This window comes from Pyrgilauda ruficollis, unplaced genomic scaffold (genome assembly GCF_017590135.1).
Source record: "Pyrgilauda ruficollis isolate IOZ18807 unplaced genomic scaffold, ASM1759013v1 scaffold80, whole genome shotgun sequence".
Classification (NCBI taxonomy): Eukaryota; Metazoa; Chordata; class Aves; order Passeriformes; family Passeridae; genus Pyrgilauda; species Pyrgilauda ruficollis.
In genome coordinates, this window is record NW_024529933.1 from 1431631 (window position 1) to 1449880 (window position 18250).

The 18250-nt window shown below is 37.8% G+C and overlaps 1 protein-coding gene across 2 annotated transcripts in view; it reads left to right on the top strand.

The window, feature by feature from the left end:
• DGKI (diacylglycerol kinase iota) overlaps positions 1 to 18250 on the top strand; it is a 99463-nt gene that overhangs the window by 23032 nt on the left and 58181 nt on the right. The window contains exons 13-15 of one of the 2 annotated variants that reach the window (XM_041487495.1): positions 1518 to 1717; positions 5128 to 5190; positions 12579 to 12679. In XM_041487495.1, coding sequence (XP_041343429.1) covers positions 1518 to 1717; positions 5128 to 5190; positions 12579 to 12679 — 364 coding nt within the window. The remainder of the gene's footprint in view (positions 1 to 1517; positions 1718 to 5127; positions 5191 to 12578; positions 12680 to 18250) is intronic. The other variant, XM_041487497.1, reaches the window with a different exon arrangement.

Consider the following 18250-nt stretch of genomic DNA (forward strand, 5'->3'; position numbering starts at 1 on the left):
TTGTTGCTGCTGTCTCATGTAAGCTAGTTTAAAACAAAGATGGATAAGCCTGTTTTAGCTAAACCCCTTGTTATGTGACCTGGCTGCAGTCCATATCACTTTCAGTAAATACCCATGATAATTGTGTTTGTTTCCTCAAAGAGTAAGTCAGTCAAATCTAATCTTCATAGTAAGCAAAAGGCAGTCTTGGTCAATCTTTCCTTTAAAAATTTGTCTGGGTTAAGGATATCTTCCTGGATTTTTTTTTTAATGGCCTTGTTGATTAGGGAAATAACCCACAAGAAAAAATTTTTTTATTATCCTAGTAGATCTTGTGAAATAAAAGTGAAGAGGAGTTTAGGACATGTTTTTGAAAATGCTGTCAAAACTTTAGTATGTACAAACTGACAATTTTCAGTCAGAAGATTTTTTTTTTGTTTGTTTTGTTTTGTTTTTGCCACTAACACAGTTCTAGTCAATGGAGGTGGCTAGACAGATCTCAAAAGCTACCAAAAATTTTAGTTAGGGCTGAATTTAAGAAGTAGGGCCCTTTGAGCTTCTGTTTCTCTTTACAGGAAGTCTAGTTGAGAACTGTGGGTCTACAGGTGTGCTTTGTTGTGATGCTGAAGAATGATTATAACCCTAGACTGCGTTGATATAATCCTAACTTGCCTTGTATGTCTCACATGTGCTTGTTGTACCTAAGTAGGTCTGTGAAACCAAACGAAAGAACTACTTTATAAAAAGCATTATTATATTATTGATCATATTGTCAATTGATCCATCATATTAAGTACACAGGCCTTGACTTGTGTTTACACTGTTCTCTGTTAGCATTGCATTAATATGAGAATTTTTTTCTGCATCTGAGAGATGAGAGTGAATTGTCACATAATAGTCATATTCATTAAAAAAATACATTTCTGCCCAAACATGTCTGCCTAGAACTTGAAGGACCTGCTTATTGTCTTCCTTGCTTAATTTCTTTGAAGTGAATTCTTTAACATGATATTTAATTGTTTTTACAAGGTCCTTCTGTTTGCTCTTTTCAGCCTGTCTAATGCTAAGATTGACTTGATGTGTAAGCTTTCATAATAAAAAATTTAAATTTACTAATTCACATTAAGGACCATTCTGTTCAGGAAGAGGAAATAATTTTTCTGTCTCACAGATGTATCTAATTAGGGATGTTGTTTTAAAGAGCAAATAATTATTAGCATGACTGTTATTGTAAAAACAAACCAACCAAAGCAAATTGAAAGCTTTAAGAATGAGCACAGTTATTAATTTGTGTGTGCACACGTGTGTATATATAGATGATGAGTCCGATAATGCATGTGGTTAGATATCTGCTTGATGCTTGGCACTTTTGGGGTGAAAGCACTTTTATCAGAATAGCTTAGGAATGGAGTACTGTGTAATGGATGCTGCCAGCAAAGTGGCATTTTGGATTTGTTAACTGCCTCAGCTGCCTCTGTTCTGAGCCATCTTTTTCTCGCTTGTTTTGTTTGTTTGTGTATTTTGTTTGTTTTTTGCAGGCTGCTCTCCAGGTGGGTGGCCACGGAGAGCGGTTGCACCAGTGCCGGGAGGTGACGCTTTTGACGTACAAGTCTATCCCCATGCAAGTGGACGGCGAGCCCTGTCGGCTGGCTCCCTCCCTCATCCGCATCTCCCTAAGGAACCAAGCCAACATGGTGCAGAAAAGCAAGAGGAGAACGTCCATGCCTTTGCTGAATGAGTGAGTTGCACATGTGCATGTCCTAACGGCAGGAGGCCCGTGTGGGGCAGCATATTCCATGGTCATGGATTTTGCATGTACTGGACTTTCAGCGCATTTGAAAAATAAATTTAAAAAAATCACATCTTCTGAAGTCCCTTTTCACTCTATTGCAAATACTTACCTGACTTTCGTTTACCCTTTATCTTCTGAGTTATCCCTGTCTTGCTTTTAGACTGGTGTTCTATCTTTCTGTTATGTATTTATTTATTTAGAGAGGTTTCTGCAGGCTTGGCAGTGTGCCCCTTGGCTTTTGATGGTTCTGCATATGTATGCCATTTGCCCTTGAAGTTTTTTTGATTTAGTTTCTCAGCTTTATTGATCTGCTTTTTAAGCTGCATTGAAGACCCTGTAAGAAATTGCCACAATCAAGAACTAATCAGGATGTATTTCAGTCTCTGCTGTGAGCACATGCTGTCTGGCAGAGTCTATGGATAAAGATTTGAATGTCCTGAAAGAACTATTTGTACTTTGTAGGAAATCTTTCTCCAGTATAGGAACCCAAATGAGAAATGAGTATTGTAAATATGACTAGAGAAATCTGAGATTGGAAACTAGTAGCTTGTGAAGAGGAATACCCAGGACTAACATTCCTTTTCATGATTAAAATTTCTTTACAAGCACTGCAGATATAATTTAATTAGAAGAAACCTAAATAGTCAAATTTTGACCTATGAAAGTGGCCATCCAATAAAATTACTTAGATTATTTTGTAGAGGGTATTATTGTAATCCTTGTATAGGTCTTTATGGCTGCTAAAATGAGTGTTGCAAGGGACTTTGCTGTTTTTCATCAAATATTCCAAATGTGAAGAAAAACAGTCTGTCCCTTATCCAAAGATACTGAACTAATGCCCTAAATGTATTAAGGATCCACATTTAATTCAAACACTCATGCATCGAGGCTTTAATATGTCTGGGGAAATGGGTGGGGGAATTTTGCTGTTGCAATTGTAATGGTGAGGCAAGTTCTGTGAAGAGATGTAATACCTTCCGAAAGACTAACTCATATAACTGGAAAAAAAAAAAAGGACAAGGTCTTAGGTACACCTTTTCTCTTCAGCTATCTTAAAAGTTGTCTCCCTCACAGCTGTATACCTAGAGAAAGATCCTGCTTTACTTCAAACTTTGACTCCAGCCCTTAAGAGTTTTTTGTCATCCCCTGGCTGTCAATCTATTAATGTAATCAAAGCCACCCTGGTTACTTTCAACGTGTTCCTGTTCAATTTAGCACTCTGTTTTCTTACTGAGACTAATGCTTTAAGTTGCAGTAGAAACCCATTTCTCTAATGTGCAATTTCTATTTGCCTGGAAAATATATAAAGTATACTCATCTTCCTTGAGCAGAGAATAGCAGACTCTTGACTATGGGCAGCAGTGCTCAATCTCACCCATCCACAACTCCTCAATCTTCAGTAAAAGCAAAGGGCAGCCCTGGGAGATCTTTTTCTGCACTGAAGGAGGCTAATGCAAACCTAAAAAGAGAATTCATGGTATTTCAAACTGATAATTAGCATGGGTTAGGTTTGGATTTTTAGATCTGAATTTAAACTGTGGTAGGGAAATACAGATTTGTAGTATATGCCAAATGTCAAGGGCATATTATTAGTGGTTTAGCTTGATTTAAATGTGCCATGGTACACTAAATTGCTGTCAGAGTCCTTTGATTTGGCTGACATATTTTTTTGCAGATCTGTGTCTTGGGAAAATGCAAATGATCTGTCAGGAACTGTAGTCTCAGCTTCACATATCAGAAACTGTGTGTGTAGATATTTACATCTATTTCTATATATAACTGTGTATGTTCGCTCTGAGGTGTTAAAAAGGAGGGAGAGAGGACTTGAATCTTCTACTGTGATAAAAAGTAAATGACTTGTTAAAGGTTAAAATCTAGGAAGCATATTAGTATTGTAAGAAATTCATTCAATATGATGCTGATTGGTAGTATTGCACAAGTGAAGAAATTTGTAATTAAATATGTTTATCTATTTTTCTTAACTTGATCTCTAGGATATAACTCCTTGTTCCGTTGGAATCTCCCAGAAAGCCTGGTATTGGATTGAACATGATAGATGAAGGGTTTTTTAATGACTATCATTTAAATGTCAGATGTGTGAGATAAGTCAGAAGGTCTGGAGCTATCTTTAATTACTAGACAGCTCTTCTTGAGCTCCTTGCCAGAACAGCAATTAGAAAATTGTCTTGGTCACAGAAATTCAGAGTTGTTATTATTGTCAGCTTTGATGTTATTGCCAGATAAAAAGTGGGAGTAAGTAGACGTGGGAGTAAGAAGACGACTAAACTTGAAGAAGTCTTACACTGTTTCTCTATTTTTTTTGTCCTGATCGTATTTTTTCTGTGGTTTTTTTTTTTTTTTTTTTTTTCTCCTTGAAACACTTGTTGGCTAAGTTCTCATTCCTGTTCTCCACTATTGATCACAGTAGCATGTGAAAGAGACAACACAGCTTGGTTTTCTGTGACTGAGCCAAGAATGTGGCTGTTGCGAGCTATACCAAAAATTATGGGGAATAAAAAGAGAAACTGTGGTTCAGCTTTTCCAGGAATAATTTTCTGATTAGAAACTCCTGCATAGTATATTCCCCAGTAAGTTTCAGTTAATGAACACTTTCTGAATTGCAAAATGTATTTTGCTCTCACTGATTTTTAGTTTGGCTTGAGGGAGAGCATCCTGCATAATGGAAGAGAAAGAAGAGGGAAGAGCTTTTAGATAAAACATATTTGATATATTCAAGAAAAAGAAAGGGATCATTTGAATATAAACTCTAAAGGTGAATATAAACACTAAAAGTGAATATTAATAAAATGCAAGTTTCCCTAAGGTATGAGCAAGAAGAGTGGAAACAACAACTTGTCATTGTAGATACAATATCTCCAGTGAGGGTATTTTTTCCTTAAACAGTAATTAGTTGGTCAACCCTTGGAGAAAATTCAATCCGTCTGGATCTCAGCTTTGATGTTTGTTTGCATTTCTGGACCTGCTTCCGAAGTCTGTTGCTTTGAAATTTTCAGTGCCTGTGGAAGGAATTCTGGGATCCCTTGTCTTGTATGTTTATGTGCTGAGCTTTTCACTGCTCCTCACTTGTAGCTTTAGAAAGCTCCAGTGTGCCACATAGCAGTGATTTTCTGCATTTGCATGTCTTCAGCTGCTCTTGGCTTCCTAATGTGAGCTCAGAGCTCTGCATGGCCCTTCATTCAACTTTTATGTGACACATTCCTTTTGTTTCTGTTTAAATGTTGTGTGTCTTTTTCTTTCTTCTCTTCCACTCCTCCTCTCTCTCTCACCTTTTTTTCTTGTCTGTCCTCACCGTGTGCTGTTTTTCTCCTGGCCACTCATTTCCTGCTGCCTTATAGTATCCATAAAGTGCAGTCTGCTGACCTGAGGAGAGTCTCGGCTCCCCCTGATTCCTTCACTGTGTGAGTATCTGGCTTTTTTCTATTCTAAAAGTTCCACAGTCTTTTGTTTTTACCCTGTGTCATTCAACTGAGAGATGGGGCAGTAAAACCCAATGGCAAATGGAAAGAGGGAGCTCAGATGACAGCATGACTGATGGGCACAGTTCCACAGTAGCCAAGTAAGGTGAGCAGGACATGTCTGGTGATGGTGATCAGGTTCAGCCATGAGCCAGCTCTCCAAACATCCGTGGCAACAGGCACATCTGAGGTTTAATGCCAGGCATCATTCCTGGAAAGAACTGATGTGAGATCTTTTCAATCCAAAACAGGAGGTTTCCTCTGAACATGAGGAAAAAATGCTTTTTATCAAAAGGCTGACAGAGTACTAGCACAGATTGCCAGTAGAGGCTGTGGAATCTTCATCTTTAGTCAAAGTCAAACCCTGCCTGGACACGGTCCTGGATAGCCTGCTCTAGGTGGTCCTGCTTGAGCAGGGGTTTGCACCAGATGGCCTCTATAGGTCTCTTTCAGCTTCAACCATTCTGTGATTCTGTGAAATTTTGGAAAGCTCCAAGTGTTTTATTGTTATTTTGGGAAAAGGAAAGATTTTCAGTTTGGTGTGCCTTTTCCGTGGGTCCAGTCTGCTGTATTCTGCTGACAAGCATAAAGTAATGAAACCAACTTGCCTCACCAATTCAGCATCTGAATCAGCCTCTAGAAAAAATTTGAGGTAACCCTTATTTCTTACACAGAACATTGAGCTGCGTGTCTAAGAGAAAGAGTACTATTTCCAAGCTCAGGGATATCCCTTGGAAAATGACCTCCAAGTTTTGATGCAGTTCATTTTAATGTCCCAGTTGATATTAACTGTCAGAATAAAGCAGGAAGAGAAAGACTTGCAAACTAATTTGAAAGTCAAAGTTGTTCTCTATCTTAAAATCTGTGAAAATAGATTAAACATGCTGCTGCACTGGGGCTGGCAATTAATGTGTCTGGCAAATTAAAATAAGAACCCATGAGGTAACATGGAAATATGATTTGGATTATGATGGCTTTGAGATTCAAATATTGCTTTGTGGTTTTTTTTTTGAACAACATAGAAGAAGACTGAGTTCCAGTTAGTACTGAACAGCAGGGCAGATCCTATTGAGACCTGGTGATGGATTATATCCTGTCTTAGATAAATGTCAGGACTTCTGCAGCAGGAGATGCATGGGAATTTGGGGCAGCCAATTTATTAGGCTCATGTGGGTTTTTTTGCAGAGACAGTAGAACTGTAGTGTGTTCCATTGCAAATGCTTATACAAGGTGTGGAAGTAAATACAAGCATATTTTTGAGGGTCTTTTAAAAGGAAGGTGAAAACTTGCATTTTCCTGCTGAATGTTCAGAGATGAGAAGATGCATATGTGAGAGTACGTTTTTCTTGTGTGGTTGATGCTGAAAATTACCATTGAAAAATAAGATATTTACTTGTGTAGATCCTACAGCTCTTGGAATAAACACTGTGGGTAAGCTGTAATTATTTTTTCAATTACAAAATCTGCATAAATGAAAATACAAATATCACTATTGGTAAATACCACGCCTTTATGGAGTTTATGTTGTAATGATTGTGGCAGAGTATGTGTATAAAACCTGTGTGAATAAGAAAAGGGTAAGAAAAAATAATATTTTTGCTTTTAGATGTTCAAATGCCAAACAAAATCAACTTTCTGAAGCTGAATATGGTTACTGTTTATAAGAGGAGAGTCTAATAAAGAGTAGGAGGCAAGGTCTAAGGGAGAAGGTGGTAGAATGTGAACTATTCTCCAAATGCAGAGTTAAGGATGAAAATGCTTGGAGAGATCTCCTTCTTTTCTGAAACATGATTTATAGGGAACTGAGTATCCTCATTTTTTCATCAGTTTTTCCTGTTTAACATGTGGGTTTCTGAATGTGAAGCTGTCCTGTGCTCCCTGGCAGCCCAGAAAGCCAATCATAAACTGAGCTGCAGCTGAATCAGCATGGCCAGCAGGTCCAGGGAGGTGATTCTGCCCCTCTGTTCTGCTCGTGTGAGACCTCACCTGTAGTGCTGCATCCAGCTTCAGGGTCCCCACCATGGCAAGGATGTTGACCTGTTGGAGTGAGTTCAGCAGAGGGCCCCCAAGGCAATTAGAAGGATTGAGCATCTCTCCTATGAGGAAAGGCTGAAAGAATTGGGGTTGTTTAACCTGGAGAACAGAAGCTTTGGGGTAACCTAATTGTGGCCTTCCAGTACCTGAGGGGAGCCTACAAGAAATATGGAGAAGGACCATTTACAAGAGCGTGTAATGACAAGTGATTTCAATCTGAAAGAGAGTAGGTTTGGATTAGATATTAGGAAGAAATTCTTTATGCTGAGGTGCTCGAACAGGTTGCCCAGAGAAGTTGTGGGTGTCCCATCCCTGGAGGTATTCAAGGCCAGGTTGGATGGGGCTTTGAACAACCTGGTCTTGTGAAAGGTGTCCCTGCCCATGGCAGGGGAGCTGGAACTAAATGATCTTTAAGGTCCCTTCCAACCCAAAAATTTATATAATTCTGTTTAGAGGGATTATTACTTATGGAGAACCTGCTGTGCTTGGAAGGGTAAAGCGTGAGAGAACAACAGTTAGCATGCAGGAGAAGAAAAGCAAGTTCCAGGATTCTACTGGGAACTTCAGAATGTGTCTGTACTTTAAGTGTCTCTCCGGATCTAGCTCTACAAAGCCAAATGTGTTTGCTGAAGAAATTGTGAGATAAAAAAATGCCAAAGAATTTACTACATTTGGGTTAACCTGGCTTATCTGGGATAACTCTTATGTTGTGATTTTGGCTGTGACATGGCTGATTTTCTCCCTAGTAGCTGTACAGAACTGTTTTCTGGATTTATGGCAAGAATAATGTTTTGGCTATTGCTAAGTAGTGTTTATCCCAAGTAAACTATTTTCAGTGTCTCGCACTGCTGCTGAGGAGCTGCACTCAGCGTTGAGAGAGTGTGAGGCCAGGTAAGCTGATACAAACTGGCCAAGGGGATATTTCACACCAGAGAAGGTCATGCCCAGTATGTAAACTGGAGAAGTTACCTGGCAGGGGTCTGAGTGCTGTTTGGGGATATGCTGCATGGTGGGCTTTTGTAAAATTTTCTCTCCAATTTGTAAATCTCTCTGCCCCTCACTTATCATTACTATTGTTATTATTATTGCCATATCTATTATTATTATTATACTATTTTGTTCTATCATGAAATTCTTATCCCATCTGTGAGGTTTATATTTTCTTTCCAATGCTTCTCCTAACCAAGGGGAGTGTCCTTTGGCCCAGCACTCTATGACATGGCTGCTCATCTAGCTCAGATTCCCAAATGAAAGAAAAAAATATGTGTTAGAGCTTATAATTTCGAGGGTATTTGCTTGGGTTTTTTTAGGTAAAGAGCTTAGCAAGAGCTTCACCTTAAAATAGTAGATAACTTTTGTGATGCGTTGAAATTTGTCCATAGAAGAGACTGAATGAGTCTGCTCTGTTGTGGCAGTTCTTATGTTTCAAGTAGATAGATGCTGTCAGAAACTTATTTTTAATGTATCATTTCCAAGCTCTGTCAATGTAATCTTGAAAGTAAGGTGAATTCATTTTTCTCTTTTGGCTACAGCTTTCCTTTTCCCAATTGTTCTAAACACCAGAATACTTAATTGTTCATGTTTATTTCTTCTCTAGGAGACAGGTAATTCCTTTATCATTCATTGTCACTGCAAACATCCCCTAAAAGACTGATTTTTTTACTCAAGTATTTTTTTATGGGGAGGCAGTAGATTTCCTTTTCTGTTTACCGAATCATGTTAAAATCCATGTATAGGATGGTATAGACTGTATTCTTGAAGATCTGTTAGAAATTTGTCACTGGATTCTGTAGACTAGTTGGACTATTTGTATTTTTTTTCCTTTCTCTGTGGAGACATGAAGTGTAAGAAATGGTTCACTGGGTTCATAAATAATTGAAATAGGGATTGGGGTATTTATAATTTACAAGTCTGTCTCCCCAGCTGAATCAAGCTGGTGGCATGGCAGAAGTGTAGCAGTTTGCTATGCAGGAGTGCCAGGCTTGGGCAGGACCCAAGCTTGCTCTGCCTGTGCTCTTCCCTGGGTGGCTGGAGGCAGATGTCCTAGGAAAACCAGCTGTGCTCCAAGTGGGCTGTCTGGCATCCTCTCACTTGTTGCTGGATGATTAATAGGGGTGAGAGGAGGAAGTCATGGCTTCATCAAAAGCCAAGTGTGTTTTCTAGATGAAAGATCTTGGAGAAGATTCATATTTAGGTTTGTGTTTAAATGCTAAATAAACAGGATGTTTTATTTGACCTCAATCTTTATTTGCATCCATATGAGGCAAATGACATTTAGGATTTAATTCTGTGGATTGATGTGTTTATGGAATGAATTCTTAATTAGATTCTTTAGGAGGTAATAGACTTAATTCATCTGTACTTTCAAATACTTTTTGTTGACTATGTAATACACCATTAAAAATAATTATTAATAGGTAAGTAATTTAAGTAATTTAGGTTGAATTAAAGTGCAGCAATCTCCCAAAATTTATTTATAAATTGCTGCTTTATGTGGAAAGCTTTTCTTCCTCTCCTTGCAGTTCAGCAAGCTGTTTTACACAGTATTTAGAGACATCTATTTCTATTCATACTGTACTAATGTTTCTGTTCAGTGACATTCATCATCCTATTATTTGCTTTTACATGGACATGCTTAGGTATTTAATCTTTCTGGTTTATGGATATACTGAGTATGTCTGAACAAAGACAAATTGATCTATTTGTATAATAATATGGATTATGACACAGTGTCTGTGAAGACTGAAGTAGTGTTGATAGTGGAAGTATTTCGCTCAGCTCCATTAGAGTTCTGTGAATGAATGACTTAATTAGTTTGACTGATGAGGACAATATACCCTGGTGTCAATTACTAGTCTGACAGCACAAGAAATGAATATTCAAATAGTGAGTTTTAGAATCAAATTTATTTTGAATAGGTAATAAAATTTAGTGGCACAATGTGTCAGCCAATGACTATTATAACAGAACAAAAGGTGTTTGCAAAGAACTGATGAACAAAACCATCAAGCTTCAGTTACTGAATAAATGTCTCTTTTGTGTTGGTGTCAATATACACATGTATTTAGGAATGTGAATATATGTTTACCTGTGTTATGAATATGCTGCTTATTACTGGACCTGGCTAAGTGTATCAATCTCTACCCTGTAGAAAGGAACTCCTGGCATTGTTATTTCTGGTAATAGTTTATTTTCTATAGAAAGCTACTGTTTCCAAGGTTACATTTTTTTTTTTAGTAAGATAACTAAATTTTTCAAATGGACAAGAGGCCAAGTTCTGTTTCTCTCCAGTTGTATGTTTTAGCACACAACCTGTTAATGTCATGGTTTTAGCCTGTCTTTATAAAAATGGTAGAACAGAATACCAAACTCTGGCACTTGCCAGTTGATTGCCCTCCTACACTGAACCTGCTCCATTTTCTCCTCAGAAAATACATCACACTTTATATGGTATGCTTGTTGCTCCTGCAGAAGCAAAGTCAGAGATATACAGTGTGCCTATATATCAAAAATTACACCTTTTGCAAAAGCATGGGAAGTGTCCTCCTAAACAATTTCTAATTAAAAGAGAATTTTGGAGAGTGTGTGTGTGGTTCTTGGAAGAAGAAATATATTCTAGATTTGCTCTTCATTTTAGATATTTTTCTTCCTCCAGCTCCAAGCAAAGAAAAAGACCTTGTTTACTTCTTTGTAGGTGAAAGGACTAATTTGACTCAGAAGGTGATACTGCGCATGCAATAGGTTGCCATCGGCTTCAAGCTAAGAAATAACATTTCTTTTTCTTCCTTACATGGCATTAGGTAGTGAGTCAGCATATCTACAGAAGTCAGGGTTGTCTTTCTCTCCTCTTGGTGTCCAAACACCATCCTGTGAGGGATGGTGTTTGGATACCAACAGGTAGGTTGGAAGGGAGGCAATTAGCCAAGGTTTGGCAAATGTTGGCATCTGTCATCCTGAGGTCATCCTGTTTTCCTCTCCTGCTTTCATGAGATACCTAGATTATTCATTGTGATAATGAGTTTGAAATGATGCCCATTGTGATAGAATATAAGTCTACCACTGATTAATTGATGATATTAGTGAAGAAAATTCACAATACAACCTGTGTTTAGAAATGAGGTAACATTGAGATGTGCCTTGTCCTTCACTAGCAGTGCAAATGGTATAAGTCAGATAGTTTAAAACTGAGACAAAGAAAGAAGCAAAACTGTATATTTATGAGAGTACACAGCATTATGTGTTTGAAAAGGCAGCGTGTATTAGACAATATTACTGTAGGCAGAGTCCTGGTACTAACAAGATTAAAACAGAAAATATAGACAGTATTTTGGTAAAAGCACAGAATGAGTAATCTACTTTTAACTGATCTGGGACTGAGTTCCTATAGGAACAGACATTTGCTACATGCATTATAATACATAGATTGTCTCTCTTTCTTTAAAAGTGGAAGATGCAAGTGTGGCTAAATTAATTTGTATACAATCTAGCTAAACTTAAAAAAAGCAAGTAAAAGTTATATTAAAAAAAGCAAGTAAAAGTTATAAAAGTTATATATAATTATAAAAGAAAGCTTTTCTTGACAAATTTCTATCCATATTTATATGGATATTTCATATTAAGTATATGAACACTCAATTTCTAGATACTGACCTACTGAGTCTTTCAAAATTATCAATAGTTGGGGTATCTAAATCAGACTAAATTCTGTAAAAGTGAGGTTGCCATACTGCTTCTTGCTTTTAAAAGTCCTCCTGGGTTTTGAGTATTAGACTCACAACTTTCGAAATCTGGCTCTTAGCCACATTTTTGTTGACTGTTTCTCAGACCTGAGATGCTGGATCAGGATCCTTCAGTAATGTTGTGTAGATGCTCTCATGGGCAGAGGTTGTCCTGAGATACTTCCCAAGAAGCATCTTTCTGTGTCTTGAAATTCAAGTTAGCAGATCTATGTACTGGCTGTGGTAGGGCTCTAAGAATCTACACAAAGTCAAACAGGACAAGGGCAGACTAGCTTCATGGGGGTATAAAAATTCAGGAAAAACCTTTGCAGTTTCAGATCACACAAACAGCAAACAGGATTCTAATCTTGCTTATTATTTAAGGTGTAATATCCATGCTGTTGTGCAGTAGATAGTCATAATTTTAACTGCAGGAATGGGCCTGTGGGGATGTGGATCACTTTTGAAGAGGCTTGTGCACTTTCTTCTTTCAGAGAAGATTGAAATTCCTTCATATCCTCTTTTCCTTTACTTTTCTAGGGAACACTTTGTCTAAGAAGCTTTCTTGTTTTCTTGCAGTCCTCATTCCATCCCAGATCGCCTGCGGATCAGAGTGAACAGGATTAATTTACAAGAATACGAGGGGCTACATTACGACAAAGAAAAACTCCGGGAAGCTTGTAAGTTGGAAGAAGCCAGATTGTGGCTGCTTTTGATAGAACATTCTGTACAAATCTTACTTTGACCAAGACAACCCCTACCCCTAAAATAACAACAAAAACTCCCAAACACAGAGTCAAGCATTTCGACGAGTAATATCGAGAGTACGCTCATCTATATGTGCATATGTATAAATGTTCTCTCTATATAAATAACCTCTATAGAGATCATGTATACAGACTCCTCCTGCTTTCTTATTTACCTATGTTTCTGCCCTGTGATTGTATTTACTGTAAAATAAGTAATGTTCTGCACACAGGGTATTTTTTATTCATATCTTTCTGTTGTTTCTGCTGGGTTTCTAGTATATGAAACTGTAACACATTTTATGATTAGCATCAGATTTCAAGCTGAGTGGCACACTATGATATATTTGATATTGAGAATGTGCACAGACCTGGAACATGGTTCTTGCACAGGTACATTTATCTTTGGGAACAAATCTGGGTTCCCCACTCCCTTATTCTTTACCAGCTTTCAGTTTTCCGAGAATAATCACTGTTTTGTTTCCTCATGTAATGGTTTAATTGCTGTGTTTAGGGGTAAGTCAAAAGCAGACAGTGGTTGCTTTGGCAACATTGATGATGACAATCTGAACTTAAAAATGGAATTCCTTTCCTTGGTGACACAGAGTCATTAATCAGTGAGGGACAGGGCTACTTGTGATAACAATTTAATAGTCTTGTGACGCATCTGGCTCATTATTCATATTAAATTACAAGCATAAGTGTTGGTTGTGCAACAGAGCTTCAGTTCCCTCTGCAATACAGAGTGCTCTGGTAATTACAGGATGACAATCCTTTTAATTGGTTTGCTTATCTTCTTGTTGGAAGATAGTTAAACTGTTTCCATTTCACTCCCAGTCTCCCCCCTCCTCAATCTACCATCTCTCCTTACACCAAAAGAATTGAAATAGCTTAAATTTTAATATAGGTCTTGACAGCCTTAACTGAAGTTACTGGATTTTGGTCATATTTAAAGCAAACAAAGCCTTCTTCACTGGACTGAGAAGAATTTTAACAGGATCAGGATTATTCCTCACTGGAGCAGAACTTGCTTCAAGTTCAAATTGAGAGTTTGGCATTGAGTAGATTTCAGGCCACATTGAACACACAACTCCCCAACACTGCCAGAAACAACGTGGTTCATTTGAGGGTTTCCCATCTGAGGAGAGCTATTCTTATCCATCCTTAGTATGGATGCAAATTTTCTGTGTCTATAGTTAGCATGTTTTTTGTCCTTAAGAGTCATTACATGTTCTGACGAAACATACAACTTCTTACACTGTTGTCACTGCAGTGGTAATTGTGTATTTATCTTATTTGTCACCTGCCAAAATTCATAATGATAAGATTATAAAAAAATGCCAGCAACTGATCTAACATCCTGGTTTTAGATTTCATATGGATTTGATCACTCAGTAGGAGTGTGCTTAAGAGGTTATCATTCAAAAAACAGATATTTGTTCATCAAGAGTTAAAATTATTGCTTTTGGACATTGGTGGTTCATTTGTAATAAAACCCTTTTGAATCTTTGAAGTTAATGCATGATAATATAACATAGCTGGACTGGACTATTCTCTCTAGATATTTTTCCATGAGTTGTTTTTTTCTACCAGTCCTCTTTTAACTGTCGCAGTAATGCTTGTGCATTGCTGTTGTTACTTACTGTAAGAATATGAGAAAGCAAATATCCTCATTTTCCTAAAAGAGAGCAGAAAAGATATTTCACCTTAGCCTTTGTAGTAGTAATGTCCTGTGAGAGAGCATGTAATTTTTACGATACACTTGTGGTCATAAGTCTACTTCTCTGCTTATATAACTTTAAATGCCTCTTTTACTGGGAAGTTGTTACTAAAGAGGTGCTGGTTTCTTTCAGCAAGACTGTAGCTCTTGTGTGTATGGATGTCTCACTAGATGCTTGCAGGAGACCAAGTTTATGTACTTGCTCAGGCTTTGGCAGAATACCTACAACTGAATCCAGAATGCTATACTTAATATCCATTCTCCATCCACATGGATTAAAAACAGTTCAACCTCCCTAAATAATTTGAGAACAAAGCAGAATCTCACAACAATCTGAACAGGAAAAGGAAGCCAGTTAATAAGGAGTTAGCCCTGAAGGAAAAATAGCAAAGAACTTATTCGGGTTTTTGCCTGTTACATGTCTCCATAATACAGCTTTGAAAGCTCTGACCTCACTGTAATAATCTGGATAATTTTAACTCAGAGTGAATACATTAATGCTTGCTTGCTTTTAATACTGATTTGAATCTATCAACTATTTCACCTAAGATTGTCTTCCTGATATAGAAGAGCTCATGATACAAAATGTTCCATGAAGATTAATCTTCACTCTGCTGGAGGTAGACACTTCATTTTGAAAGCCTCCAGAACAATTAAAGAATGTAATTTTGTCCTTTGAAGGGCAGGACTGTCCTTAGCTCATTCTCCTTCTGTTTTCTACTTTTCTTGTCAATGCAGCTGGCATTTAACCCAGATGCTGTTTCTGAATTGTCCCTTTCTTCCCTCCCCTTGCTCCTTCTTTTCTCCTGTCAGCATCTCAGTATTGTGTGTGGGATGATTAATGATGGTACAGAGGATGCTTATTGATCCTTCAGTGAGGAGGGATGAATGCTTCAATGCAGCATTTTAAGAAAGGGATATATGTTGGCATTTTAGTTATGTTGTAATATTCTTCACTGCAAATGTAGTTGTCTTTTCTAACACCTCCTTATTCATGTCCTAAGCACTTGTCACCCTAGTCACAAGCTCTGCCATCTCTGACCAATATGAGAGTTGTACATTACAATGACCCTAACTAAGATTATCTTACTCAAGAAGTGAGGTGGACTGATGTTTCTAGGTGGACAGAATTTATTTCTATCTCTGCTGCCTGCTTGTCTTGTGTGCACTCTCTCTGGCTTCCTGTAAAATGTGATCCAAAGCAGCACTGTGGGTGAACAATTGAGTTATTTTTAAGACAGCAATCTTTCTGTGTGAGACCCTATTTTCTCCTTTCCAATATAACTAAGAATTTCCTAACAATGGAGGCATATGCGGAAACTAATTATGTTTAAAAAAAAGCAACAAACAAACCAAACGTAAGCTAGACAGTGGCCTAGTGAGCTTCAGTGCTTCTTAGTTTTTCCTAGCAACACCATTTCAGATATGCATCATAAAAATCTATCAGTGAAATAACTCACCATAAGCAGAAACTGAACAATTGTGGGATTTTTTAATAGGGTATGTCAGCCCTTACTGCCCTTAACGTGTTGTGTGTGCCCTAGGCATGAAGAATAATCTTAGCTTCCTCAGTACCACTAAGATTAAGGAGGAATCATACCCAATTGCACTGATGACAGTATCAGAAATAACTCTCAGCCCTGTGTCACCTCTAGGTTTCCCATACTTTATTTTACACAGATGCAGCTGCTCCTTATGTCCTCTAGAACAAAATATCCCACTAGACTCAAGAAATGTTAAGAGAAAATTTAGTTCCATGTGTTTAATGATTGACCTGTCTGTAACCTAACAATCCTCTTCTGTGCAGCCTCCTTGCTCTGTGTGTGTGCATGATGCTGTAACATGATGGGATCTTAACCTTGAATTCTCGTCTGTTTGATTATCTGTAGTTAAATGTCTATAATGTGTGTGCCTCTAATATCGGTGGGTTACTTGAGGGTTTTGGGATCATACTAGGAGTTCTTATCAGATATATGGGGGTACACAGAGTGACAAGCTTGTGAGTCATTCTGATGTGTACATGTACAGTAATACTGTAGCTTCCTCATACCAGAAAAGCACTTAGAATCCTTGATCTATCAAAGGCATTCTGACTCTTTAAAACTTAGGGATATCACAGGTGAAGCTAATTTGGAGGCTAGCTCATGTGATTTTGAACAGCTAGCTAAGTAAGAAAGGGTGAACACGTAGGACTTGGCATTTATATCCTGAATATGTAATATAAAAGCAGGGAGCAGAAGACTTCCTGATGAGCCACAAAGGAAATATGCTTATATTGGGAAGCAATTTTGATCTGGATGGATTTAGACAAGGCAGGTTGTGCAGGTACCAACCTTCTCTTTCATCCTGTAAAGGATGCACCAATGGGCATTTATTTGTCAGATCTCTTTGGGCACATGGTAGAAGATCCATAAAAGACAACATTACCTTCACTCTGCTTAGAAGTCAGTGCCTTGCTCTAAAAACTTTGTTTTGTCAATACATGTTGTGCACAAATTAGCTAATTTAGATATTTCTTCATCATGGTGATTTCATAAGATCTGAAACTGAGAGGGCTTGAATGGATTGCTTAAAGCCTCCCAGCAAAGTGAAAGCAAGAGGATTAGAAGTCAGTAGTGAGTTAAATATTGGAAATTGCTGTTCTCTGAGGTTGGGGGAAGGAGTAAAGCCAAGCCATTGAAATTTCATATAATGAGGTTATGAATCATAGAATGATTTGAGTGGGAAGGGATTTTTAAAAATGATCTAGTTCCAATCCACTGTTGTGGGCAGGGACCTCTTCCATTAGAACAGGCTGCTCAAAGTCCCTGACCTTGAACTCTCCCAGGGATGGGGACATCTTCCACTTATCTGGGCTACCCATTCCAGTGTCTTGCCACTCTCATTGTAGAGAATTTCTTCCTAATATCTAATATAAATCTAGCTTGTCTTGACACCTCACAGGGCATATTCAGTACAGTCCTCTGCCTTTTGAGCTAGTGGGAAATTGTCATGTGTTAAGTTTGTCATCTTTAAACTAGAAGAGATAGGCATTTATATTTATAAAATTTATATTTATATAAAATTGATAATTTTATAAAAATTTATATTTACCTTAGAAAAGTGGGTAGAAGCGAGAATATTAAGTTCCTTTTTAAACTTTCCAGGAAATCACACTGTAGTTTGTCTTTCTCATGTTGGCTTTTCTGTGAGGTTCTTCTGTCCATATTCAACTTGCATGTTTCCTTAGCACTTTCCTGATTTGATTTCCTCTTACATTTTTAGTCCTGGTTGTCCCCTTTGGATAGCTCACCCCACACACATCCTTCCTGCCTGTCTTAGTCTGTCTCTGCAGACCTCACAGCAAAGGTTCCTGCTCTTTTTCTTTACCCTAAATACTTATTTGTTGTTTATCCAGATCTCTGCTGTCAGCTCTTACTCCCAATATCCATTCCCAGCCAGCTTTAATTCCCAGCTCTTCAAATTTTTTTTTCTATTATCTATTCCTTTTTGTGTGGTTTTTGGCACAGGTTCTCTCCTCCTTTGACTTGGCAGCTTCTTCGCTTTTGGCAGGATATTGGAAAAATCACTGAGAGACTGGAGCCTTTTCAAATATGGTCTGGTTTAATCTGATAACCTCCACTGTGTTTTACCTCCTTATATGTGAGGATTTTGCAAGTGGGCTAAAAAACTAGTAGCCAGTGAACCTAGAGAGAATTGGGTTTTTTCAGTATAATAAGCAGAAGGGATCTGAAGAGATACGTGACTTAGATTTGTGTGGTAAGAAAATCCTTTTATACAAACTC